Source organism: Felis catus, chromosome D1, assembly GCF_018350175.1.
Source record: "Felis catus isolate Fca126 chromosome D1, F.catus_Fca126_mat1.0, whole genome shotgun sequence".
Taxonomy (NCBI): Eukaryota; Metazoa; Chordata; class Mammalia; order Carnivora; family Felidae; genus Felis; species Felis catus.
Window position 1 is genome coordinate 104,621,768 of NC_058377.1, and position 26,740 is coordinate 104,648,507.

The following is a 26,740-nucleotide window of genomic DNA, read 5'->3' on the forward strand; positions in this document are numbered from 1 at the left end:
CGGGGGAAAGATCCTACAGGAAGTTTTGAGCTCAAGTATCTGAAGCTGGAGCTCGAAGAGCAGGAAGCGGAGTCCAGCTGCCAGCCTGGCCTCCATGACCGTGACCATGACCGGGATTGAGCTCCATGGGGAAAGCTGTGTTCTCATTTGCACATGGACGATATCCAGGCTCCTGCTCTGTGAAGAGGACTGAAGACAATGCAAGGCTGCTGGGCCCCCCCAGGCTCTAGAGCTTGGGAAGCAGCAGGGGACAGCACCTGGGGCAGAGCCACCTCCTCACAAAAGGCCCCTGCAATGGGGCGCCTGGGTGGCTCAGTCGGTTGAGCATCCGACTTCAGCTCAGGTCATGATCTCATGGTCTGTGGGTTCGAGCCCTGCGTTGGGCTCCGTGCTGACAGCACAGAGCCTGCCTGGAGCCTGCGTCAGATTCTGCAGCTCCCTCTCTCTCTGCCCCTCCCCCGCTCATGCTCTGTCTCTCTCTCTCTCTCTCTCTCTCTCTCTCTCTCTCTCTCTCTGTCAAAAATAAATAAACATTAAAAAAAATTGTTTTTTAAAAAACAGACAAACAAAAGGCACCTGCAAGCCCTGAAGGAAAGTGGCTGCTGTGCTCACAACAGGGTGCAAACTCTGGGGACTCCCAAAAGTACTGTGGAAGTGGGGATCTGCAGAGAACTGAGGTGTGCTTGAGCGGATAGGGGGGCAAGGCGGGCGGATGTGGCCACACCACCAGTGTGTCCTAATTCCCACAGGCTGGAGAGGACTCAGACATTAGCATTTTCCTAAAACTGGCTCATTTCTGCCTTTCTCCCTTCATTTTGCAATTAAAACAAACAGAGCCTTCCTCTCCCCCAGACTATTCTCTACAAGGCAATTTATATTTTTGAAGTATTCCCTCTTCTCCCCAAGCCCACCTCTTCTCTGCTCCCCAGTTCCCTGACTTCACTCTAAAAACGGACAGCCATCAAAAATAAATAAAAACACCAAATAATAATAATAATAATAATAATAATAATAAATAAAAACAGACAGCCCTTTACTCAATTCTAGCAGCTCACCAGTACTCAGCGAGCTGCATCAGTCTCCTTCTCTACCCCGGTATCTACCCAGCTTACACCTCACTCACGATGTGGCTGTGTTTTCCAACTCCTGCCATGCCCCCAAGTATTTAGCAACACATATAATCTGGTACAAACTTTTAGGCCAAAGGCCACTTCATATAGTCATTGAATGCCAGCTGCAATGTCTAGTTCTGTTGGTCGCGGCCTCCTGATAGTGATGCTATCGACCTGAATGTCTGCGGCCCTCGCCTGGGCCCTACCGCTCGTGGCAGTCCCCACAGACATGTCCCCTCCTGAAGCCAATGCTGTGGCAGGACTGGCACAGTCCTTGTGGTCCTTACTGTAAATGCAGGTTGCACCTCGGCAGCAACCATCAGGAAACTCCAAAGAACAAGATTTACTACTCACAAGTCCTGGAGGGTAGATAGCATGCCCTAAGGGCCAGGTAGCAAGTTCACAGGGAGGGAGGGAGAAAAGGAGAAAGAAAGCACAAACATGGGGTTCTGCCTTTATTAGGGTTGAGGGTGGAATATCTATAGTTTCTGGGGTTCGCTCTTTATGGGTGCATTTATTCATTTATTCATTTATTGAGAAAGACAGAGAGAGTGCGAGCAGGGGAGGGGCAGAGAGAGACAGAGAATCCCAAGCAGGCTCCACGCTCTCAGCACAGAGCCCAATGTGGGGCTCAAACCCTCGAACCATGAGATCATGACCTCAGCCAAAATGAAGAGTCAAAGGCTCAACCAACTGAGCCATCCAGGAGCCCCTTTACAGGTGAATTTAAACATTAAGAGCAGGATAGGCACCTGGGTGGCTCAGTCCATTGAGCCTCCAACTTCAGCTCAGGTCAGGATCTCAAGGTTTGTAGGTTCGAGCCCCACATCAGGCTCCGATGCTATCAGCACAGAGCCCACTTTGAATCCTCTGCCCCCTCTCTCTCTGCCCCTCCCCCTCTCGCCCACGCGCACAAGCACTCTTTTTCTCTCTCAAAAATAAACGTTAAGGGTACCTGGGTGGCTCAGTAGTTTAAGTGGCCGACTTCAGCTCAGGTCATGACCTCATGGTTCGTGAGTTCGAGCCCCGCGTCAGGCTCTGTGCTGACAGCTCACAGCCTGGAGCCTGTTTCGGATTCTGTGCCTCCCTCTCTTTCTGTCCCTCCCTTGCTCACGTTCTGTCTCTCTCTCAAAAATAAATAAACATTTTAAAAAATTACAAAAATAAATAAACATTAAAAAAACGTAAGATCAGGAATGAGGGCACAGGAAGGGAAAGAAAAGTGGGGTCATTCAAGCAGTTAGTAATCCATGTTAACCAGAGCTTTCTCAAAGGAAATCATAAGTAAAGCGGCCTGTTTCTTCTCCAGTTGTTTCGCTAGTAGCTGTGTCATGCAGCTGGCAATTGTTTCTTTGAGAGGAATATCCTTGAAACGGATGCACTAGCAATCAAAAGCTTAATGTCAGGGACGTTAAGACATGAGACCCTAACTTTACAAGGGAGAAAACAAAGTCAAAGACCAGTACAAGGGAGTACGAGCTGTCAGAACCAGAGCTGAGAACCATCCCTAGGCCTTATGATTCCACCAACAGTATTCCTTGCACAATTCCGTGACAGGCCTCAGGCAGAGCTCTTCCAGAAGCAGGCCTGAGAACGCGAAGGGGCACAGATTCTGGAACTAGACTGCTAGAGTTAGGACGGCAAACTTGCACATTTTATAAGCTATGTGACTATGAACAAGACCCTCAACTTCTCTAAGCCTCAGTAATCTCACCAGTTAAAATAATAACAATGGTAAAGTTTAAGTAGATAAACCAATGTGATCAACCTTGTTAAACAAGGAGGCCATTAGACCAGAGTGGCTCTAATGCCTGGACAGCCTACATAAGCAAACTGCAACCAACACCAGAATTAATGCACTCTAATCTCCGAAAATTAAACTTAAGAGCAACTAACCACAAACAGCCAACGAGGCTCTTCCAAAGAAGGCAGCTGCCTAAACTACAGCCAATCACATAACTTCCTTGCTTTGCATCCGCATCTACACAAAAACCTTTCCCCTAGCTCCTGCTAACAGAGTCCTCCTTTTTTCGGTTTGTGTTGCCCAATTCAAATCAGTGTTTGCTTCAACTCCTCAAACTTCTAATGTATCTCAGTTTACCTTTAAACACACGTCAAGCACATAACATACTGTCTGGACATAGAAAATGCAGGAAAAAAAGGCAAAATAATTTTTATGCTATTAATTAGCATCTCATTAAAGAACTGAATTTAAGTAATAATGCTAATTATATGGAAATTAAAATCTACTACATAAGTATATATGTGTGCAAGTATATGTATCCATATACATAAATACTATATTTTATATAAATATACATATATATTTATTGCATATCTACAATAAACTCAATTGTTTAGTTTCCCCAGTGTTATACAGATTTATTTCCATTTTTCTTACTAGAATAACCTAATGTTTACCCAGAGGAAGTTATCTGTTTTCTCCTATACATAAGTGAAATTAAATTGCTCACAGCAACTTCGACAAAATATTCTATCAAGGTTTATAGCCAGTGGAGTACTTGTAATAAGACCCAACAATGATCTTAACAACATTATATCAAGAAGCGTAGTGGTCTCATCACATTTCCTCATAATATTTTTGTTACCTTCGTAATGTCTTTGTCATCCTTGGAACCAGTTCAAGAGAAACTAACAATATAACCGGCATGGAAAAATAGTTTAAATGACAAAAATTAAAAAGTCAAAAAAAAAAAAAAAAAGTAAGTCATATTGGATGTCATACCATGACTGACTGCCTCTTTATTGTTGAAGGATGCAGCATTTTGAGAACCAAGTGACAAAAACGAGAATGAAATTAATTCTCAATTTCTAAACCCAGTTTATGGGGACTGAGAAAAGCAAACTTGGTCTACTGATCTGTGATATTATCAGAGGAATTAAGAAGTACCAAGGAACTTTGCCCATCCCACAGTTTGACCTACTCATCTATTCTTGCCTATGTTCACACCAAATACATATGAATATGTATTGTATTCGCTGAATAAAGACGAGTACATATTTGCCCCCCCGTCCAAGAAAATCCTCAAATCCAAGGTAACTTCCTTTCTTAAATGAAAAGAAAAGATATATCACTTCTCTTACAATCAGTCAATCATGGCAGCCAATTCCAATAGGGAACCATCTCATCAAAACTGACTCTCATTTCTACAAAATCCATAATCCTGATATCGATAACACATTCAAGCGGGTTCCTCTTTCTATAGCGCATAGAATGCTTAATATTGTCCGATCGCTCTCTGCTCAGACAGGTAAAGCACAAAACAACAATCCTAATGTTAGAAACTGGTGTTTTATTAAAGCACCAAAACAAACACCCTCGGTGATACACTGACCAATACAAGACGTAAAGGCATTAGAACAGCCTGGACATATTTTCTTTTCTTTCAATTGAGGGGACTGTAGAGTCAGAATGCAAGGAACCTACCTGTGGGGCTAACAATAAAGTTACTGAGTTTATAACTGATTTTCAGGCTATGCATGATCCTAAAAGATCTTGGTGGCTTTAACATATACTGGTAATTTGCCTTTGGCAAAAAGGGGTTTTTTTAGCGGCCTTTAGGTAATTTCCTTATAAAAGAAAAATCTGTTTCTGAATGCTTTGCTCATTATCACTCACTAGATATTTACATCCCAAGCTTGAATTTTAATTTTCCCAAGTACCAATGTAAATTTTCCTAGAACAAAAGAGACTTTATGACATTAAGCCATTCTGTGGCTGCAGGAATGTCCGCTCTGCCGTGACTTTACTGCCTCAGTAAGTCATGCTAATTGCATAATAGGAGTACCTGCACTTGTCAGTTAATTTAAGATCACATTTTTTGCTTAAGGTTCCCCCCAACCTCTGACTTCCTCATCTACCTTCCCACACCAGACTCTTCTATATCCTCCGGCTGCTACCTCTACTTCTCTACACATCTTTTCCTAAAGATTGTTTTCACGACTCTCCACATCAAACAGAAAACTGATACCGGTGTAACCTGAAAGGTAAACTCACCTCAGCAAGAGGATCAAAAAGTCATGCCGGTGTCTCGCTAAATAGTCTCTTCATTAATTTCCTTCCTTGGCTTCTTCCGTTTAACACAAAAAACAAAAACAAACACAAAAAAACGGTGGAGGGTAGTCATCGACCCAACTACCTGCCGTTTTCAACAGGTACACCTCCTAAAATGCATTTGCGCCACGTGTGCTACAATTTTCCTTTGAGGACAGAGAAAGTGAGGGACTGACTTTTCATCAGTCATCCTGGCCACTCATTATATAGAACATGCACCGGAAGGGTCAGTAACAGAAGGCGAAGTTTGGAAGGGCCATTTCTCCAGACACCAAGCGGGTCCGACCACGTGGCCCGCAGAGCCCTAGTGAGTCTGCGCACACGGCCCCTCTCCCCACCGTCCACGCCCTCTTTGCGGTCTGGTACCAGGAGTCCCTGCGCAGGCGCAGGCGCAGGCGCAGGCACAAGAGGAAGGTGCAGCTGCTGCTGCTGCCGTTGGAGGCCCGCGTGGCCTGAAGAGCCTGCGGGCCTGCTGGGTCCTGGGCTCCCGGCAAGCTCAGTGATGCTCGCCCGGTGGAGTCTGGGGGCCTGGCCCTGAGGGCGCCGCCAGCTGAAATCTGCCTCTTGAGCTAGGCCTGGGTACTGGCAGGACGACCCGGACGGGGTGCTGGAGGAGCGCTGCTGGGCAGGGAGACCAGCCCCTGCGGGGATCCCCCTCTTAGCCTCGGCTTGGACCTGAGAGGGCAAAACTCGATCCTTAGGACCTCGACCAAGTAAAATGAGGGGTAATGATGTCGCTTTGCTTCCGCGATTTCTTCGGTGTTAAAAGCCCTCAGGGGGCATGGAGACAGGATTGGGTGTCCCCCACCTCCCCTATTCTGCCCCGCCCATCTTTGTGCAGATGGCCTCGGCCAGTCCGTTTCATCAAGTGTGAGTCCCAGGGTCACAGCCCAGGTCTGGCCCTGGAAGTGCAGAAATGAATCCCTCCACTTCCGGGACCTCACCCTGCCTCGGGAGCCACTCCTGATCATTCAAAGTGAGGTGACACCGTGATGTAGTTTAGGGGAGCAAGGAGAGGAGTATTAACGGACTGGTGGGGCAGAGGCTTCCCAAGGAAGGTTGTTTTGGAGCTGTTGGGGCTGAACCCCAGGGAGTGACAGGGATGAGGCTGAGAAGGTGGGCAGAGAACATTTGATGAAGGGCTTTATCTGCCCTGCCAAAGAGTTTGAACTTTATTCTGAAGACAGTGAGGCGTTGCGTGCTAAAAAGATGGACAAGCGGTTTCTAGACATGAGCTCTCTGTGACTGTTCCAGAATTACTGTGTAATAAGGCAAGTGTAGGGGATGAAGATAGGGCTGGGAATAAGGGCTAGGGGCTTGTTCTGCAGCTGGCTTTTGGGATTAGGGATGGGACCACCAGAAAATAAATACAAATAAATTATTTATTGTTTCTTTTTTATTCATCTAATTTTACAAAAATGAGACGCTTAACTGGGTTGTAGGGTAACTGAATGTAGATAGAATGTCATTTGAAAAAGTGCTAACCTTTATTCCAGCAATATATTGTCGAATTTCTTAGTTTCTTCCAGCAGTTAAGCTAAAGAATTTTAAACACACACAACCTGTTTTTTCTTGGTACTTTAATGAGTACTTCATTAAAGTTTTGGTGGTTTTGGTGGGGCCTGATGGAGACGCTAAAGGTGCTGAATATTCTCCCCAAGTCACTCGTGGTGCTTCCACTATTAGCTTTGTGAAAAGAATTTTTTCTGTGTACGCCAAAGGGCTAATCATTTTTTATTATTTTCCTAGCAATCTAGATATGACTTCCTCATTACTTTATATATGAATTCTGAAATTCTATGTCTTTTATTTAAGCATGACAAAATGATCAATCTCGGTTGCTGTCTAGGCCTATACCCTTTCTTTGGTATTTCTCAGAGGTGGCATTTTAATATACAAAACTTATTATTTATACTTAGGTTATTAACATTGTTTTCTCTGCTGTCAGTAGCTCTTAAATTCTTGGCTAGCTTTTTTCTGTCTCTATACTTTAAGAGATTTAAGAGACACTCAGAAAACCGATATTTGAAACTAACGACTCATTAAAATAATCAAATCATGAGATTTTAAGGGTATAGGGAATGAGAGATCATTTACTCAAACCCTCCTTTCTGAAAGGACCAAGACTCAAGGTTTAAGATCATACCTTAGATGATCACCGGGCTAAGTAGCATGATTCATATTATTGACCTAAGTATGACATGTTAGAAGACGTAGGACGATGTAACATCAGATCCATAAAGGATACAATTATTAGCCAGGTTTTCTGAACACGAGGGAGAAATGCAGGAATAACAGGAAAAAACGAAACGATAACAAAAGAACAGGAGAAGCCTTTGGGATTGTAGAAGCAACTCTGGTAAGTTGTCTGATGGCAGAAAAAGTTCTTTCACACAGAAAGAAGAACTAGATAGCAAATGTGTGTGGGAAAAAAAGAAAAAAAAATCATGAGCCCATGATGAATTTAAGTACAAGAACTTGGGTTTGAAATGCAAACATGGCATTATGAATTAATTGCATTGAATCGATTACACATTGCAAATGAGTTGTAAAAGCTTTACTGAAAATTCTCTAGCTCTGTTCCCTGGGTGTTCTTTATACCTTATCATCCAGAGCCACTGTTGCCTACTCAGGAAAAATAACTGTAATATATCTATACTTTTTAGTCATAGAGAGAGACCTTTCACTTATGGAGGCTGTTATTCAGAACAGGCAGATGCAAACTGATACCTTTACAAAGTAAGGCAGGGAAAGAAGAAAGCAGTTGCTTCAGAGTTTGGGGAGGTGGTTGTGAAACAGTAGGGAAAGAATCAAATTTTCTTTTAAGCAAAGCGTGTATATGTGTTTTGTGTCGTTTTGTAGAAGTTTGCTAATAAAGATATCACCAAAGATTCAAAGCATAATCATCCAGAGGAAATGCTGGTAGTATGGCTGTATGTGTATGTTCAAAACTCTCTACAGCAGACGGTCTTGTTTTAGGGGTAAGTAAGACTTCACTCTTGATTAAATTCAGGAACATGCACTATTTCAGTTGAGCGAGGATGGTTCTTCCATCTGAAGAGGGGCATATTTGGTTAAGATAAAAAAGTAAAAAATGGGCTTTTAAGATTTTTGGGTTTTTTTTTTTTTTAGTTGACACACAATGTTACATCAGTTTCAGGTATAAAGCGTAGTGACTCAACATGACTCTATGTTATGCTATGTTCAACACAAGTATAGCTACCATCTGTCACCATACAATGCTATTACGATATAGACTATATTCCTTGTGCTGTACCTTTTATTCCTGTGACTTATTCATTCCAAAACTGGAAGCCTGTATCTCCCACTCCCCTTCACCCAAAAAATGTTTTTTAATGCTAATTGCCTTCTACAAAGTTTGACTTATCTTCTGTCTCTTCATAAAGAAATATGTGCTTAGATATAAGCATACTGACTAAACCAATATACACAGGGTAATAAATAAATCCCAAAAAGAAATCAAAGACATGGTATTTTTTTTAACTAAGAGAGAGATCCATTGCTGATCTCTTTCAATTACTGTATTGATGTCTATGCACTAGGATGGTTACTAATTCGTCTCTTAAGTTATAGACAGAGAGCTTAGCTAGCTCTTAAAAGTGTGTAAGCATCTACCATGTGCTTAACATTCTTTTTTTTTTTTTTTCAACGCTTAGCTAGCTCTTAATAAACACCAAGGAATTAGGAAGATCATGCCCTTTCATATCTGAAGGAGAAAGAACTTCTCCACTGGATGTGAACTTTTCCTTTGAACTTGGCTGCTGTGTAGATCAATTGTCTAAGTCTCCCACCTGACTGTTCAGCAGAGGTTACTAATCTCTTTGTAGTCACAGACCCCTTTGTACATAGGAAGAAGGTTCTGAATCTTCTCCCCAGATTCATGTGTATATAATAATCTTTGGCCCTCATATTTTTGTGGTGGGGGAAGAGGACTGTGACCTCCTAGAATCCCATCTGTTGATTCTAGGTTAAGAACCATTTTTAAATAAGAAAACCCATCTTGTCCTTCACACACTAGCAACCTTGCTTTCTTGTAGAGTCCTTTTTAAGCTTTGGCTACTTGGATGTTTCATAGTATTATACAGGAAAACTGCCAAGGAGACACTTTTTCAAGCCCACTCACTTAACAGTTGGAAAGCCATGTGGAATTAATGTTCTTCATACTGATGTGCTTCTACAAGAGGTATTCACTGGATGCCTGCTCTATGCCGGGCACCGTATTAGAGGCTGGTGACAACGGGGAGATAACTGAAGTCCGGGCCCTCAAGGATTTTGTGATTTTCTCCCAATCAAATCCAAAGAATCTCTGAAGATAATGTCATTCTTCCAAGTTTGATGCAGAGGAAATCCTAAATTCTAAATCTGTAAAAAGTGCATAAGGTTGTTACCCAAAAGTGGTCTTTCTATAAAAGAAAAGTCTCTAAAGTGTATCTCTAATATTAGCCAATTGCATTTATGTGTTTTTAGACTACTTGCTTTACCAAGAGCTGGAACTATTAAAACACTAAGCAGTGTCCTATTACAATTTATGTTAAAGTGAAAATAATGTGCCCTCTGAAATTTTTAAAGAATAGTTAAAAATGTGATCCAATATATGAAATACCAGTCCACATATAAATTGAGAAATAAATTTACTGGCACCTATTTACTTGGATTATAATTATCTTCTTACAAATTAAAGTTGAGTAATAATTCTCCCCTACACAACCCCTCCCCTATCCAAAAGGAAGACCTCGTACAAGGAAGTCTACATTGGAAATCTTTGTATTTCTTGTTTTCTTTTTCTTTTATCCCTAGTTTTAGAGAGAGGGAGAGAGCATGGGGAGGGGAGGGGGCAGAGGGAGAGAGAGAGAATCTTAAGCAGGCACCACACTTAGCATAGTGCCTGACACAGGGCTCCATCCCACGACCCTGGGATCATGACTGAGCTGAAATCAAGAGTCGGACACTCAACCGACTGGGCTACCCAGGTACCCCTCTTTGTATTTCTGTGTTGGACCATGCCTCACCCCAGCATGCTTGTGAACAAGATACACAACAAGTATGCCTTGAAGGAAAAGATACATAAAAGATGCAAAAAGTGACTCAACCTTAATAAATTACTAATGTACAAGCAAATATTGGCCACATGGCTTCCTGCATGCAAATCAATTAGAACCACAGTTTTCCTCAAATACCTTCAGTTTTCTCCTCTCCTGCCATTATTTGTTTGATAGGTAGGGAAGACAGCCAGTAGTAGAGTCAGACTGTCAACTTTTTTATGAGAGAATTGACCAGAATTATCATTGAACATTCTGCTGCTCCAAGTATGGCTTACTCCTATTTGGTAAACCTCAGTACTTTCTAGTTAGGGCTCTCTTTTGAAGCTAACCAATCCAGAAAATACATGGTGAGTGCATTGCTATTTTACTTTTATCTTTCATAAAAACCTTGAACGTGTCTTCTAGTTAACACTTACTGGAATTATGTTGTAAATTGCATGGTCTCCATTCTCTTCTCACAGGCTGTCCAGATTATGATTGGCATATTTCATGTTTTCATGTGGTACTTCCTACTGATTTTGTATATGGGACAAATTAGAGGAGTCTTTGGCACATACGAACCTATAACTTACAAAGCAGGATGTCCTTTATGGGGAGTCATCGTGAGTAGAATATATTTATATGATTTCATCATGCCGTAAATACTATTCATGCCACTAGTGGAAGATAGAGAACAATTTCTAAACAGAGGTTTCAGAATTATGTAAGTAAATCCCATGTTGGTAACTTATTCAAAATCAAATTCCTTTTTTCAACAGATATTTTTTGAGCCCCTTTAATTTACCAGTGCTATTATAAGAGATGTGGATACAGGAGGGAATAGACTGTGACAACCACAGGTTGGATTGTCCTTAGATATGTGGAAGACAAAGAATCTGAATTATAATAGCCATTAGCCTGGTTAGTTTTCATATTTAGGGTCCTTCTTCACACAATGAGTCTGCACTCACATTTTCTAATGTGTGTACTCTGTGGTTTCTAGACAGCCATAAAGTAATAAAAAAATTTGGAGAGTACAGCATCCTCAAAGCCAAGTAAACAATTAAGGAAAGATAAACTATATTGAAATCTGTTATTTTGCCAAATAGGGCTGAGAATTGACCATTGGATTTAGCAATATGGAAGCCAGCAATAAACTTGACATGTAGGTTCAGGTGAATGGTGGGGCAAAAACCTGACTGTTGGTTTAAGTTGGTTTAAGAAATAACGGGAGGAGAACTAGAGACAGCAGATACAACTCCTTTAAGGAGTTCGGTGTAATGTAGTGTATGTAGAGAAATGAGGTAGTAGCTGGGGAACTTTGGGTCAAGAGAGGATTTGCTTATTTGCTTCAGTAAGTTGGAAGTATCATGTCTTTTATCAAGGGGACTGAACCAGAAGAGAGAAAATGGATATGAAATAAATGGAAGCAGGTTGGGATTATTAGAATCATGTACTGGTGTAGGCAAGAGATGATGAATTTTAATACATAAAATAGCTAGGTCCATGGGCAGTTCATCTCTAGCAGTGGTTCTCAATGAGAGCTGGTTTTGCCCCTCAGAGAATATTTGGTGATGTCTGGAGACATTTTTGGTTTTCACACCTGGGGTGAGCTTCTAGCAGGCAGAAGACAAGGATATGACTAAATACCTCACAAACATATAGGATGGCTCCCACAACAAAGAACTGTCCATCTATAATGTAAACAGAGCCAAGGTGGGTAATGGGATGGAAAGGTAGAGGAACAGAAAGGACAAATTTTGATTTGCAAGTAGATGGGACATTGGGAGCTTATAGAACTTTTCTTCCAATGGCTTCAGATATCTCAGTGAATTAGGAAGTCAGATCATGAGCTGAGAATGAGAATGGGATAATGGACTGGTTGTTTGAAGAAAGGATATGAAATAGTCATCCAGAAAAAGAGAGTGCCTGCATTGTGGAAAAGTAGTTTGCCTTTCGCTAAGCATTAAGAGCTCACTTAAGCTTTAGGAACATGATTTGTGTGTAATGAGATGGGTCAAGATGGTTGTGTGTCTTAGATCACGTTTGGCCACATGGGTGCAGGCATTCAGTAGGAAGGAGAACTGCATTTAATCAGGATTTGGATTTAACCATGATCTGTGATCAAACAAGAACTGTGAAAAGGAGTTGAAAGTGTATGTAAGTGAATGTAGTGTTGACCATGGAGTTTAAACTGGCAAAGGAGAGAATATAACAGAGAGGTGAGGGTCTCGATTATAAATCCAATCCAAAGGACTGTTAGAGTTGTGATACTACAGGCATGAGGTATAGAGATAGAAGCTGGTGGTCCTAGTGGGATACTTTAAATTGAGATTTGAAAGATGTTGCACTTATTGGTAGAAACAAGCACAAGAGAATGAATATGGGAGTGAGTGACTGAGATAGGATGGGGTCGGAGGTCTGGAGAAGAGAAAGTCAAAGAACCACAAGCCCAGGTTGTTAGAAGGATAATTACCAAGATGTAAGAAGTGTGAGAGAGTGAGACAAGAATTAAAATCACCAAGAGGAGTGACCAGGTCATCAATAGATGACTTCAACCAGGACAGATAGTGGGTGGTAGAATCTGACAATATTTGACGAGAGAGAGAGTTGAAAGTAATAATGAGGAGCAAGGAGACCACTTATCTTATGCCTAGAACCAATGGTATCAGGGTTGTAAGAGAAAATGACCACCACTTGAGAGGGCTATAGAGAAAGTTGTGGCCTCTAGGAGATCCCCTGCCTTTATATTTTGGTTCACAGGTGTCAATGCATTGCTTTACAGAACAGTAGAATAGTGAATTTGCAGTCAAAATCCAGATAAATGATTCATGGCCCTCAGCGTTTAATCATATGTGTTACAAAAATAGCATGTGTAGCTCCTAGAATAAATTATCTAAAACTTCAATCAAATTTAATTAAACGCAAAACTTCTCACTGAGGTCAGAAACTTTGAAAGGTATTTTGTGAAGCACATGGTTTGGTAATTAGCTAGAGAGCACTCTAGTTTAAAATTCACCTTTATATTAGTTCTTCCTTTCACTGTGTACTTCTTAGAAATCTCAGCTTACAGAATGTTACAGAATGAAGTGCTGAGTGTGCAGATTTAAGTTATCCTTAAAGATAATTAGGAGTTAGTAAGCTTCAAGGTTTGGCCTTCCTGTAAACGGGATAGCATGAATGCTGTGTTTCCACAAATTATTCTTTGACTTAGATCTTTGTGAAAATGCCTAAAACAGGTAAGACAAAAGGAATATATCAAGGGAATTGTACAGCTCACCTTCAAACAATATGCCATAGCTTTACACTTCTGGGAAATAGACAAGGTAACTTGGTATGAAATAATGGAAACTCTTAAAAAAAAAAAAAGGCAAAAACATGAAATGTAGTTTTTACCTTAATAATGACTACAGTCTCAAGAGGTGTGTTTTGTACAAACAATTTGGAATAGACTCATGAACCACTTTTTCCACATCTGGATATATATACAGTAATTACAATCAGTGGCTTCAATTTATTAGGAAGGATAGCATTCGAAATAATAATCAAGTGAGTTCAGAAAGTCTGTGCAGATATAAGCAAACTTGGTCCCTGACTCGGGACTCTTGAAGTCATCTTTGGCATAACCCACAACCTGAATTCTGCCCACTGTTCCCATAAGTTTCTGTGATTAGTGACCCTGCTATAACGTTTCAGTTCATGACTATATGATGGAAACTTGTCCTGACCCCTTCTACTGAAACCTCTTTATATTTTATAATTCTTGGTAGTCTAAAAATAATTGACTTAGAAGAGGAGTTGTTAAAAATATGTTTTAAGTTGATGAGCATCATCAATGAGTATTTATAAATATGTTTTTATATCCAGTTTATCATTGCAGGAGTCTCCATAATAAGAGTAGCAAAGCATCCAACTCCAGGCGTGGTAAGTGGAGATGCTTAGGGTATCCTAGAAATCACTTGTCACAAAACTAAAAGGTTTTAGTGAGTATCTAAACAATGAAGGAATCTGCCGTGCTTGTAAAATAAAGAATCAAGTGAAAATCTAGGAACACATAATTTAATGTAGACATTCTATAGTGGTCCGTATCATTATGCAAAGGTTTCTAAATTTAAAGATAGGGCGTTTTTGGTTTAGTATTCTATCTTATTTTAACGTTGTATGAACTTTACTAGTAGAAAAAATTTAATAGGACCTAATAATGCCTTTATGTATAGACATAATACTACTGTAAAACTTTATTTTCCAAACTGTCTATCTAGTTTGGGGATAGTATTGGATCTTGTAATAAGATAGAGGATCTACCCAGAGGATCCATCTATGGTACAGGTAAGATATTGGAAAGAAAAAAACTCTCAGAATCTTAGAGCTCAAAGATACCTTAGAAATCAATGAGTCTGATCTCACAGTTTTACAGATAAAGTCTTACATCCAAAGATACTGATGGATCTCCCTAGAGAATGAAAATCCTGGGTTAAAAATCATTGACTCTTATTTGACTTATTTCTACAAGCAGTCATTTTCCATCTTTTTTTTTTCTTTTCCCTCTTTGCAGTGGAACTCCTTTTGTTCAAACCCTATCTTAATCTTTCTTTCATATGACCCGGAATATTGTAAAATACAACATTTTTAAGCCCAAATGGAAGACTGATGCTTATTGGTGTGATATTTCACTGTTCCCTCCAGATTAACTGGGTATCATGTAAACCAGAAAAATATTTTACTCTAATGGCAAGCATACTAACACCTCTGAAACTTCAGAAACTAGATCAGCATTTTGACTAGATGATTTTTTTCAGCAGTACAAACAACCAAAGTGTTTATTTTGAATATAACAAACTTACCATGTATCTTCTTTACAGATGACATTTGCTTTGATCATGAACATCTCATGCATAATTACTTCAGTTATTGCATCAGTTCTAACAATAATTGAGTTGTCTTCTTTTAATTCGGTGTCATATAGGAATTATGGACAAGCGGTAAGTGGCCAATTCCTTAGGAACATCTTAATTTAAAACCGTTCTCTTCCAAGGTTTTAAAGCCTTTGGAGGTAAAACAAAGCTTTTACTAGTCTTCAGGAAATTCTTTTATTTAAGTAATAAGGTCTTGATTGAAAGTTATTTTGGGTTTTTTATGTTTATTTACTTTGAGAGAGAGAGAGTAAATGTGCACCCGCATGAGCAAGGGAGGGACGGAATGGCAGGGGGGACAATATCAAGCAGGTTCCACACTGTCAGCGCAGAGCCAACGCAGGGCTCAGTCTCATGAACCATGAGATCATGACCTGAGGCAAAATCAAGAATCGGGTGCTTAACTGACCAAGCCACCAGGCGCCCCTTGATTGAAAATTTTAATTCAAAAATAATTCTGACATGATTTTTTGGTAAATATTACTAGAATGTTTGAATTCCTGACATGCCTAATTAAAACAAAGCAAGTAAATAATGTGAAGGCTTCAGTGATAAGTGTATATGCATTAGGCGTAGGGTCACTGATGATTCTCTTAATGAAAGAAAAGTATAATCCTAGACCTTAAAACGATTCCCAAAATCAACAAAAGAATTCTGCTTACCAATGCTTATAGTTGGAATTGTTGACACCTAGTAATTTCTGGTTTAACACAGAGCTTTTCGTGTGCAGCCTATTTTTGTGTCTTGCATCAATTTGCCTTGTGTCCTCAAATGCTAAATGTACATGAATCTGTCTTGCTTCCATTTAATCGAATAACCAATCGTATACCTTGTACTAGAGAAATAACTGCATTTCTTTGTAAGATAGTAACATCTTCCATTAAATATGAGTATCTTCACTGATATCACAATCTGTTTCAATTGTGTTGGCTTTAAATTGAGAATCCCAGAATATTAGTGCTGCAAAAGACTTCAGCAATACTTATAAATAAAAATCTTCCATTTCAAATGAGAACATACTAGAGTGGGGCTCCTTCTTACTTTCTTTTTCTTCAATTTTGTTTTCAATGTTTGTTTATTTTTGAAAGAGAGAGACCGAGCACAAGCAGAAGAGGGGCAGAGAGAGAGGGAGACACACAATCTGAAGCAGGCTCCAGGCTCTGAGCTGTCAGCACAGAGCCCAACACAGGGCTCCAACTCAAGGACCGTGAGATCTTAACCTGAGCCAAAGTCAGACGCTTAACTGACTGAGCCACCCAGATGCCCCCTCCTCTTTATTTTCAAACAACAGAACAAAAAATAACAATTTGAAAGTTTTAGTCCAAAAATAATTCTAATGAGAAGAGTCATTGTAGATGAGGGATGAACTTCCTACTCCCCCCATCGCGCTCTCTACCTGCACTGTATTATAAAGGGACCATCAGTGCTGACCTGAACTCAGTATTAATGATCAATTTCAGTCTCCCAAATGCACACGTTTCAGTTTTGTTTGCTGTGATTAATTACATGAAATGAACTTATATATTAGACCCACAATCTTTTCCTGGAGGCATTATAGAATTCTACTCCTGCATTTACTAAGGCAGCCAACATTTTACAGTATTTTCCATATGCCAGCTTTTCTAACATAAGCAAGTTGCTTGGCTAACCCCACAAATTCATCAAGTTACCAGTGTTTCCAGGTAGGTTCAGCTATCCCAAAAAGTGCATGCCCCTGAAACATACTTCTCAGATAGGAAAATGGTTGCTAGTATAAATCCAGAACCAGACTGACTTTATTCAAACACTATCTTTAATACTCGTTGTATGTGACCCTACGGACAAGTTTCCTAACTTCCCTGTTCCTTAGTTTTTTTATGTGTCAATGGAGCAAATGATAACATATACCTGTTAGTTAAACTGCTTTGTCTCCCAGACTCCAGGCCTGTAATTCCAAATATGCCTGTATATCTCATATGGATATATGCTTCTGGTGTCAAACAGAATTTCAACAGATATAAAATGGAAAATATTTGCCTCCTCAAAAGTACTGCGCTGCAAGACTCCCTTATTTCAGCCTCCGGAGCTCAAAACCTTGATGTAATCCTGTACCCTTATCTCTCCACTGTCTTTCCAATTACCAAGTACTATTTATTATTTACTCTAATTTTTATTAATTAGGGCTCTCTTGGTTGTAAGTGCCAGGAAATACAATGCAAATTGACTTAAGAAAAGGGCACTCACTGATTTATGTGGGATTCAAAGGCTTAAATCACGTGTCAAGAACTCAGTCACTCTCTGCTGTTTGCCTGTTTGAACTTTTCTGGCAAAAAGCGGGGAGAATTTGTCTGAGAGTAACACTTCACATGTATAAATTAAGGAGCGTGGACAAAATGACTTTACAATCTTGGCAGCTAAGAGGTCACCAGAACTTCCCAGCTAAGATGCTACAATTGTGTTTCTGCCAACAGAATTATATCAGAATTCTGATAAGGTAACTTGCCATTTCAAACCCTCTATAGTCTTTTCTTTATCCTCCTGTTAACATCATGCACTCCCTACACCCGAGTTAAATTCCCTTTATTGTTTTCTTAAAACACAAGTCACTCTTTTTTTTTTTTTTACATTTATTTATTTTTTGAGAGACATAGAGAGAGCACAAGTTGGGAGGGGCAGAGAGAGAAGGAGACAGAATCCAAAGCAGGCTCCAGGCTCTGAGCTGTCAGCACATAGCCCGATGCAGGGCTTGAACTCACAAACCGTGAGATCATGACCTGAGCCAAAGTTGGATGCTTAACTGACCGAGCCACCCAGGCGCCCCAAAACACGGTCATTCTTGCATTCAGTTTTTTGTTCATATTATCAAACCATAGGTCGTGTGATATGTATTTTCACTTTATTACCATTTCTATTTTATGTCTCCATTTCTTAATTATTTTGTCACACTTGTAATGTGTGCTATTACATTTTTTCCAGAACAAGATAGGTTACACTGAAACTAGTAAATGAAAATTTAAAGCTGCCTAGAATGTTGCATCCCTCCTTCATTTTTCTCAGTCCTACTCTTATTTCCAATGTCTTACCTCTTTATGAAGCCTTCCTAGGTATGAATGGCTTAGGGTAAACCTCTGGTCCCCTAAAATTACCGAGCAAGTTTTTTATCCCTTTTGATATATTTAACCTTATCATATGTTACCTTACATTATCTGTCTTTACTTGAATATAAAGCTAGAATTTTTGGTCATTTCATTCTTACCGTCTATTCCCTACCACCTAATAGTTTCTTGCATAAAAGATACCAAATAAACTGAATGAAAATGGAGAAGGAGGAAGAGAAAGAACTGAAGGAGAGAAAATTGTAATGTTATTCTTTCCACATCTGCATATCATTCTTGTCTTTCTACAGCCAGCACAAAAACTATATTTATTTTCAGGATTAAGACCAGTATCATTCATCCTGATATGTAGTTGAAAATATCTTTCTTTACAGAGAGGGAAGGAGGCAAACCATAAGAGACTCTTAAAAACTGAGAATAAACTGACGGTTGATGGGAAGTGGGAGGGAGGGGAGGGTGGGTGATGAGTATTGAGGAGGGCACCTGTTGGGATGAGCCCTGGGTGTTGTATGGAAACCAATTTGACAATAAATTTTATATTTAAAAAAAAAAGAAAATATCTTTCTGACAACAACAGAAGGGATCTGCTTTATTATCCCAGCAAAATCATAATCACCTTATACTTCCAAGTGAGATGCTGGTGTTTGAGTGTTTACCCATCCTTCCACATCATGTTCCAACAATTTCAATGTGAGATTTTTATCACCACACAGATACATTTAAGTAGGTCTGTAATTAACAATAGTTGTTTTAATACACGAAGATTGCTTGATAAAATCTTTTAGTAGGCATCTTACCATTGGAGACAGAAGAATCAAATCTTATTGACTGAAGTGTTTGGATAGAGCCCCTTGTCATGAAGAGAATAACAAGAATGAAGAGTTCTAAGAAGCAAGACCAGAAGGCTGAGTGATGAAGATCAAAAACGGAAGCTGTAGATGGTGAACTGGGGGAATTAAGGCTAGGAAAAGTGGAGCCAGAGGCAAAGGAGTAGAAAATGACTAGGGAAGTCAGATGGTGAAAGCATCTTACTTATTCTTCCCGTTTTCTTTGACCGTCACGGTAGGAGCTCTTTCTGTGAATGTACTTTCATTTACTAAAGATAATAATGCAAGATTTCTCCCTATTTTCTGTTTTCAGAAACTTGGAAGGGAAGTTTCACGTATTTTACTGCTCTCTTACTCCTTTGAGATTTCTGTTGCATTAACATACGCAATCTTTGGCTGTATTGGTTTGGTAAGTGTACGTGTAGTCTCCGGCAAGTCAAGAGATGTTGATTTCTAGCACACATTCTATAAAGAGATGATACGATGTGTTAGAACTCATGAAAATTGAATATGTGACTATTTCCTTTAACGTTTTTCCTTATTGTTTATAAAGTTACCAAAGTAATACCTGAAACTATCAAGTAAAATTAAATTGTTATTGTCCTCATCATACCCACACATCCAAATCCACACAAAAAAGACACAAGCACACGCAGACCCACACATACAGTTTTCTTTTTTACTAACTGTGTGATCCTATTCATATTGCTTTCTCACATGCATTTTTTCTCAACTATCATAAACATCTTTCCATGATAAAACAAAACAATGCCTTTTAGTAGCATCATACTTTTCCTTAGTATCTATGTCAACATTTTTTTGGCTGCATATTTATCTTTTTTCCAGTTTCTTAAAAATTATAAACAATGATCTTTGCATATAAGACTAGTATTTCTGTAGGTAGTTGATTTCTAGAAGTGTAGTGACAAGTTTGATAACATCCCAAAATGCTGTCAGAATCCACAGTACTACAGAAGTTTATGAAAATGACTACTTTGTCACAAGCTTAAAAAAGCTAAGTACCTACATTCATTCATTCTTTCATATTTATGGAGGGCTTACTCTTTACTAGGCATTGTAATAGGCACTAAGAATGCAATGATTAAGGGGCACTTGGGTGGCTCAGTCAGTTAAGCTGACTTTGGCTCAAGTGGCTTGTGAGTTTGAGCCCCACGTGGGGTTCTATGCTGACAGCTCGAAGCCTGGAGCCTGCTTCGGATTCTGTGTCCCCCTCTCTCTCTCTCTGCCCCTCCCCCACTCACACTCTCTCTCTCTCTCTCTCTCAAAAAATAAATAAATATTAAAAAAAAAGAATGCAGTGATTAACAAGACAACATCCCTACCATCAGAAAGCTTTCCATTTCAGTGGAAGAGAAAGACAATTAACAAATAACATACACACACACACACATATATACACCCACAAACATATGTACATATATGTATATATATACACACATACATATCTTTATATACATATTTATATTATATTAATTTATAGTACTATATATTTATATGTTAGATTAATACTATACTTTTATATATTACGTATTTTATATATAATATATATTATAGTACTATATTTTTGAGTGTTTATATATACTACATATATGTATGTATACATATATATATATATATATATATATATATATATATAAATAATTTAAGGAAGTGGAAAACTTATGGAGTAAAAGGAAATGGAGTAAAAAGACAAGGCAAAGATTATTTTTACATAAGATAGTAAGAAAAGGCCTCCATGCAGGGACTAACTGAAGTGCAGAAGTAACTGAGGCTACATGGAAAAAAGAGTTTTTTAAAACATAGGGGATGGGTAGGGCTTCCAGAATGGTTGAGTGAGGATATAGTAATGCTCCCTGAAAATAAATGCTAAAACTGGACAAACTGTCAATAAACAATCTTTTAAAGATTCTGGAAATTTACCAAAGCATACAAAGTATTGAGAAGCATTTACTGAAGAAAATTCACTAAATCTCACTAAGAATAGTTTAAACATTTTAGTTTGGGGCTGCTCCAATTCTTCCCAGCCTCCACTCCCAGGTTCCCTTTTGCAGAAGTTTACATGGGTCGGTCAGACTGTGAGGATTGGTTTTTATTTGGTTTTACTCTGTTAGAGTACAGAAAGTTTAATGACCAGGGGTGTTATTAAAATAGTAGTCATCTCAGTGGCCAAAAATCTAGGAAAGCCAATATAACACTCAACCTAACTGAGCTCATGATGTTTGTTCGGGTAGGAATTGACTGTTAACCAGCCAGAAACTTAACGGGGAGATCCTGAGAGCAAGAGAGCCAAAGTGGGCCTTGATAATATCCTACTTATCCTTGTTTCCTGAAACATAATAAATGTGCATGGGCTAGGCTATGCATGCATTAGGACACTGGAGAGGGTCCTAGTAAACTGCTCACCCCTGGCTGAATAAGACACCTTGCAAACACAAATTAAAAGCTGGGGCAGATTTACAAACAGCCTAAACTTTGAATACATCCCCTAAGCTACATTGATTCATTGACAAAGGCTGGAAATGTTACTGGCTCAAAATATGTATTACTTCTCTAGGGTTACCATAACAAACTATTACAGACCAGATGACTAAAACAACTAGAATTTCATTTCTCACATTTCTGGAAGCTGGAATTCCAAAATCGAGGTGTTGGCAGGGTTTTGTTTCTTCAGAGGCCTCTCTCTTTTGCTTTAAATGTCTGTCTTCTCCCTAGGTCTTCACATGGTCTTCCCTCCTCTTATAAGGACATCAGTCATTTGGAGTAAAGCCCACCTTAATGACTTTATTATAACTTTATTACTACTTTAAAGACTCTGTCTTCAAATACAGTCACATTCTGGGGCACTAGGAGTTAGGACTTTAATATATAAACTTTAGGGAGACACAGTACAGCACATCACAAGGTGTTTAAGCACACCTCTGACCACTGATTGGCTGACCACGTATGCTGACCAAGGAAGAACCCCATTAAACCAGTCTTAAGATTAAAAACATAAATGAAAAAAGTAAGTAGATTGATATATCAGAGGCCATATACTGCAAGGGACACAGACTCCACAAAATTGATACAGGCAAGTCACAAAGGGCAGCAATAACAACCACTCTTGGGGAATCAGAATCCAGAGTAGCTAAAATATATTATGTAAAATATTCACTTTTCAACAAAAAGAAAAAAAATATGACATGCAAAAAACAGGAAATAGTGACACCCTTAAAAAAAAGCAGTAAATAGATACAGTCTTAGGGAGGAGGAGAATGACAAATGATGGGCTTCACAAAGAAATACTTTAAAGATCTAAAGAAAAACAGGTTGACTAATATGTTAATTAACATATTAATATTAAAAATGATGACTCATCAAATAAGAGTCTTAATGTCTATTACCTTGATTGTGGTCATATGGTATCATGTTTGTGTATGTCTAAATTCATCTAATTGCACCTAAATTCATATAATTGCATCAAATATTTACAGTTCTTTATATCAAGCTATTAATTTTTAATAAACAATGATATAAATGAAAGAGATACTAATTTTTAAAAAGAACCAAATGGAAATTCTGGAGTTTAGAAATACACTGTTACTGAAATGAAAAACTCACTAGAAGGACTGAAGAGCAGATCTCTGACAGAAGACAAAATCAGCAAACATGATAGAACAATATAGATCATCCAATCTGAAGAACAGGAAATAATAAGAAAATTTAATAGAGCCCCAGAGATCTATGGGACACCATCTAGTACACCAACATATGCATAATGAGAATCCCAGAAAGTGGAGGAACAGGAAAAAATCTTGAAGAAATAATGGCCAAAATTTTCCGAAATTTGATGAAAAGTATTATTCTATATATGTAAGAAGCTTAATAATATCCACTTAGAATAATCACAAAGAGATTCACTGCTAGACACCTGAGAACCAAACTTATTTTAAAAGGAGAGAAAATCTTAAAAGCAGCAAGAGAAAAATTGATTTCATATACAATAGAACCACTATAAGATTAACAGCTGACTTGTCATCAGAAACAATGGAGGCCTGGGGCGCTGGGGTGGCTCAGTGGGTTAAGCTTCTGACTTTTCAGCTCAGGTCATGATTTCATGGTTTGTGAGTTCGAGCCCCACATGGGGCTCTGTGCTGACAGCTCAGAGCCTGGAGCCTGCTTCTGATTCTGTCTCCTTCTCTCTCTGCCCCTCCCCCACTCATACTCCATCTCTCTCTCTCTCTCTCTGTCAAAAATAAACATTAAAAAATTAAAAAAAAATAGAAACAATGGAGGCCTGAAGGTAGTGAGATGGCATATTAAAGTGTTGGAGGAAAAAACAGTCAAGCATGAACTCTATATCCTTTAACTATCCATTCAGAAATGAAGGTGAAATAAAGACATACACAGATGAACAAAGAATGTGTGGCTAGGAGAACTGCCTTAGACACTATAGGAAATTCTTTGGTCTAAAAGAAGGTAATATCAGATGGAACTCAACACCTGAAGAAATAAAGAGCATCAGGTAAAGGTAATTACACAGATGACTATAAAAACAATATAAATATATCTTTTGCGCTTCTCTCAACTGATTTAAAAGACAGTTGCGTAAATTGCATTGAACTCACCCAGACAATCGAAAATAATCTTTTTTTCAAGTCATGTGATTATCAACCTTAATTCCATCTGTCACAATGACTCAGCTCTAACTTGTAGCATTAAAGCAGCCATAGGCAATATATGAATGAATGGATATGGCTTTATTCCAGTAAAACTTTCCAAAACAGGCAGTGGGCCAAATTTGGTCCATATGCCATAATTTGCCAATCCCTGTTCTATAGATACATATTTTCTCCTTTTTTTCTGAAATTTTAAGAAATAAGTTTACAAAATCAATAATTATAACACTGTATTGTTGACTATATGACATGTAGGTGTAATATGACAATAATAACACAAAGGAAGGTGGAAGGAATAGAGCTATACGAGAACAAAGTTTCTGTATTTTACTGGAATTAAATTAGCATTCATCTGAAACACTGTGGTAAATTAAGATGCACATTGGAAGTCCTAAACTAATGAGTAAGAACACTGAAAAATTATAAGAAAATAATATCAACAAAAAATGAAGATAATATATAGAAAGTATTAATAGGTAAGGGAGGAACATAAAAGACACAAGACCTATAGAAAAGAAATAGCAAGGTATTAGACATAAATCCAACTGTTTCAATAATAAGATTAAACTTAAAACTGCACTGAGATATTAATTTCCTAACAGAATGATTATATTTCAAAATACAATTCTAATTAATGATAATGACTATGGGTAAAAAAAATCTTTCACTCCTACTTAGAATATAAAATATTACAACGACTTTGAAAACTTTTGGGGCATTATTATGGAAAGTTAAGGTGTACATACCCTATCAGTAATTTTAGTTCTTAGTATGTACCCAACAGAAATGTGTGTGGCAATGTACTAAGGTATACTCTCAGGGAAATACCAATATTAATTCATAATAGTCCCAAGGTGGAAACAGTGCAAATGGGTGAGTGGTGAATATATTGAGGAATGTTACTCTAACAAAATTCGACATAGTAATTAAAATGAACTGTACCTACCCTTAACAACATGATGACTCTCATTTATACAATGTTAAGTATGGAAAGTCAGACTCAAAGAATGCATGCTTTATGATTCCATTCATATGATGTTTGAAACCAGGCAAAACTAAACCTGAACTGTAATGTTTACGGAGGGATGCAAGCTAGTAAAACTAGGAAGAAATGATTAATTACCTTAAAGTCAAAATGACAGTGACTTTGGGAAGGAAGAAATGGGTAGAAATTGGGAAATATCGTGACAAGGTAACTTGTGGGGTGCTGGCATCTGTTCGTGTTCAAGAAGAATATTTTGTTGTTGTTAAAGTCTGGAAGTCTGCCAAATCTACCAGCGTCTAGTAGGAATTAAGAGAGTGGGTTGAAGTAGAGATGGGACAGAAAGAGGACAAATGGAACTTTTACATTTTACTCTATAAACATCAGTACTGCTTATGTTTTTTTTAAAACTAAGTCTTTATTAGATGTATGATATTAGGAAGCATGATATGATTTACATGAGGTTAATTTTTTTTTCAGAGTCGTCATAATGAAGATAGTCTCACAGCTGTCCCAGAGGAATTTGAGAGTACTTTTTAAGAACCTTAAAAATGTGAGATTTTTCCTGGTGCTCATACCTGCTGTGGGCCCTAATGATATCTCTGTATAACAAAGCTGCTACAAAGCCCACAGGTGTTGTGCAAAAGAAAATACAAAACAAGTTGGATTTTTTCTTCTCGGTATTCAAGAAATTTCTCTGCACATATTTTTGTAGGCTCCAAGTAGAAAGCTTTTCCCTATTTAAATATGTAATTATGAGGGAAAAATTATCTTCTAGTACTTTGAACCTGTCAACCCTGTCTTAACTCTGAAGCTGTCACCTCTCCCTAAGAGAGCTTTTGTAAGAGACCATAAAAAAGATCTGTGATTGTCTCTAGAGGGCAGGCTATAAAGACTTGGTGAGTGATACTACGTAATTCTCAGGAAAACTTTAAAATACAAGTAAAGAGTACATTTCAGTATGACTTCTTCTACCAGAACTAGCTTCTACTTGAACAAAGGATGAATCCAAAGTCATCCGACTCATAGTCCCTTCATTGTTCCTCTTTGACTGTTTCTGTCCTCATTAAAGTTCCTTCCTGCCCTGAAAGTCTCTGCTGTCTTTCTTCCCTTTCATTCCCCTTGCTTCTTATTTCTCATCATTGCTTTGATCATCTGTTCAATTGCTTTTCAAAGTGAACAGGCTGCTTTTTCATAATCAGGAGAATCTCCCAAGAATCTGTTCTGAATTCAGATTCCCCCTGTCTTCTAATAGGGAACAGCACTTCAGAAAGCCTTGCTCAGCAGAATCAATCATGCCAGTGAGTTCATGTAGCTCTCTTTTAAATGTGCTGCCGTTTTTTTGTTGGTTTTCGGCCTTGTCTCTCAAAAGGTTTCATCAGTTGCTATAAAAAGATTTCATGGGTCTAAGAATTTCAGTTCAACACACATTGAGTGTCTTCCATGTGCTAATGATTATTTTAAACTCGGGAGTATCAAAGACTAATAAGGGACCTCACCACGAAGAGTTTTTTGTTTTTTTGTTTTAGGGGAAGAAACAAACAGGTAACAAATCAAGACTATGCAGTGTGATTATAAACAGAAGTATGAAACAAATGAAGTGGCACAGAAGAGATAATGATCCTTTTGTTGGGATATAAGAGGAAATAAAGCTTTATGAAGAATATGGCCTCTGAGCAGGGGGGTTAATTGTAGTTGATGAAGCAGATTGGAAGGTGGGAAGACATTTCAAATGAGAGTAGCTAGTACAAAAACCAAAATGTGAAAACGATCATAGTATATTCTAATAACTAAAATATAATTAAAACACAATGACAAGAAGGAGCAGTTCGAGTGAAAGTTGGAGAGGGAAGAAAAGGCCAGATACTAAGTCAAATCATCAAAGATTGATGAGTATATTGTATTGAACTGTATCTTGAAGATAGTGGGAAGCCATTGAAGAGTTTTTAAGTAGGGAATGACAGGCTTGGATTTATTTTTGAGGAAAAAGTATTGAATAGGGAGAAATGCATTAG

At 38.5% G+C, this 26,740-nt stretch overlaps 2 protein-coding genes across 5 annotated transcripts in view; one reads left to right on the forward strand and one right to left on the reverse strand.

Annotated features, from left to right (window-relative positions):
• The window catches only part of LOC101100669 (membrane-spanning 4-domains subfamily A member 4A-like), a 207,363-nt gene extending 201,862 nt beyond the window's left edge, over positions 1-5,501 (reverse strand). For all 3 annotated transcript variants that reach the window (XM_045039361.1, XM_045039362.1, XM_045039363.1), the window contains exon 1: positions 5,131-5,501. The gene's annotated coding sequence lies outside the window, so the exon portion shown is untranslated. The remainder of the gene's footprint in view (positions 1-5,130) is intronic.
• Positions 5,502-5,581: 80 nt separating this feature from the next.
• Positions 5,582-26,387, forward strand: MS4A13 (membrane spanning 4-domains A13). Of its 2 annotated transcripts, XM_023239881.2 has the most exons (8): positions 5,583-5,912; positions 8,050-8,168; positions 10,712-10,852; positions 14,097-14,153; positions 15,092-15,211; positions 19,378-19,473; positions 25,206-25,278; positions 26,255-26,387. In XM_023239881.2, the coding sequence occupies exons 2-7, from the start codon at positions 8,115-8,117 to the stop codon at positions 25,263-25,265; spliced, it is 528 nt and encodes a 175-aa protein (XP_023095649.1). In that variant the 5' UTR covers positions 5,583-5,912; positions 8,050-8,114; the 3' UTR covers positions 25,266-25,278; positions 26,255-26,387. The 2 variants fall into 2 exon arrangements, with proteins under 2 accessions (XP_019668030.1, XP_023095649.1); XM_019812471.3 differs by lacking the exons at positions 25,206-25,278; positions 26,255-26,387 and having other exon boundaries at positions 5,582-5,912; positions 15,196-15,211.
• Positions 26,388-26,740: the final 353 nt, after the last annotated feature.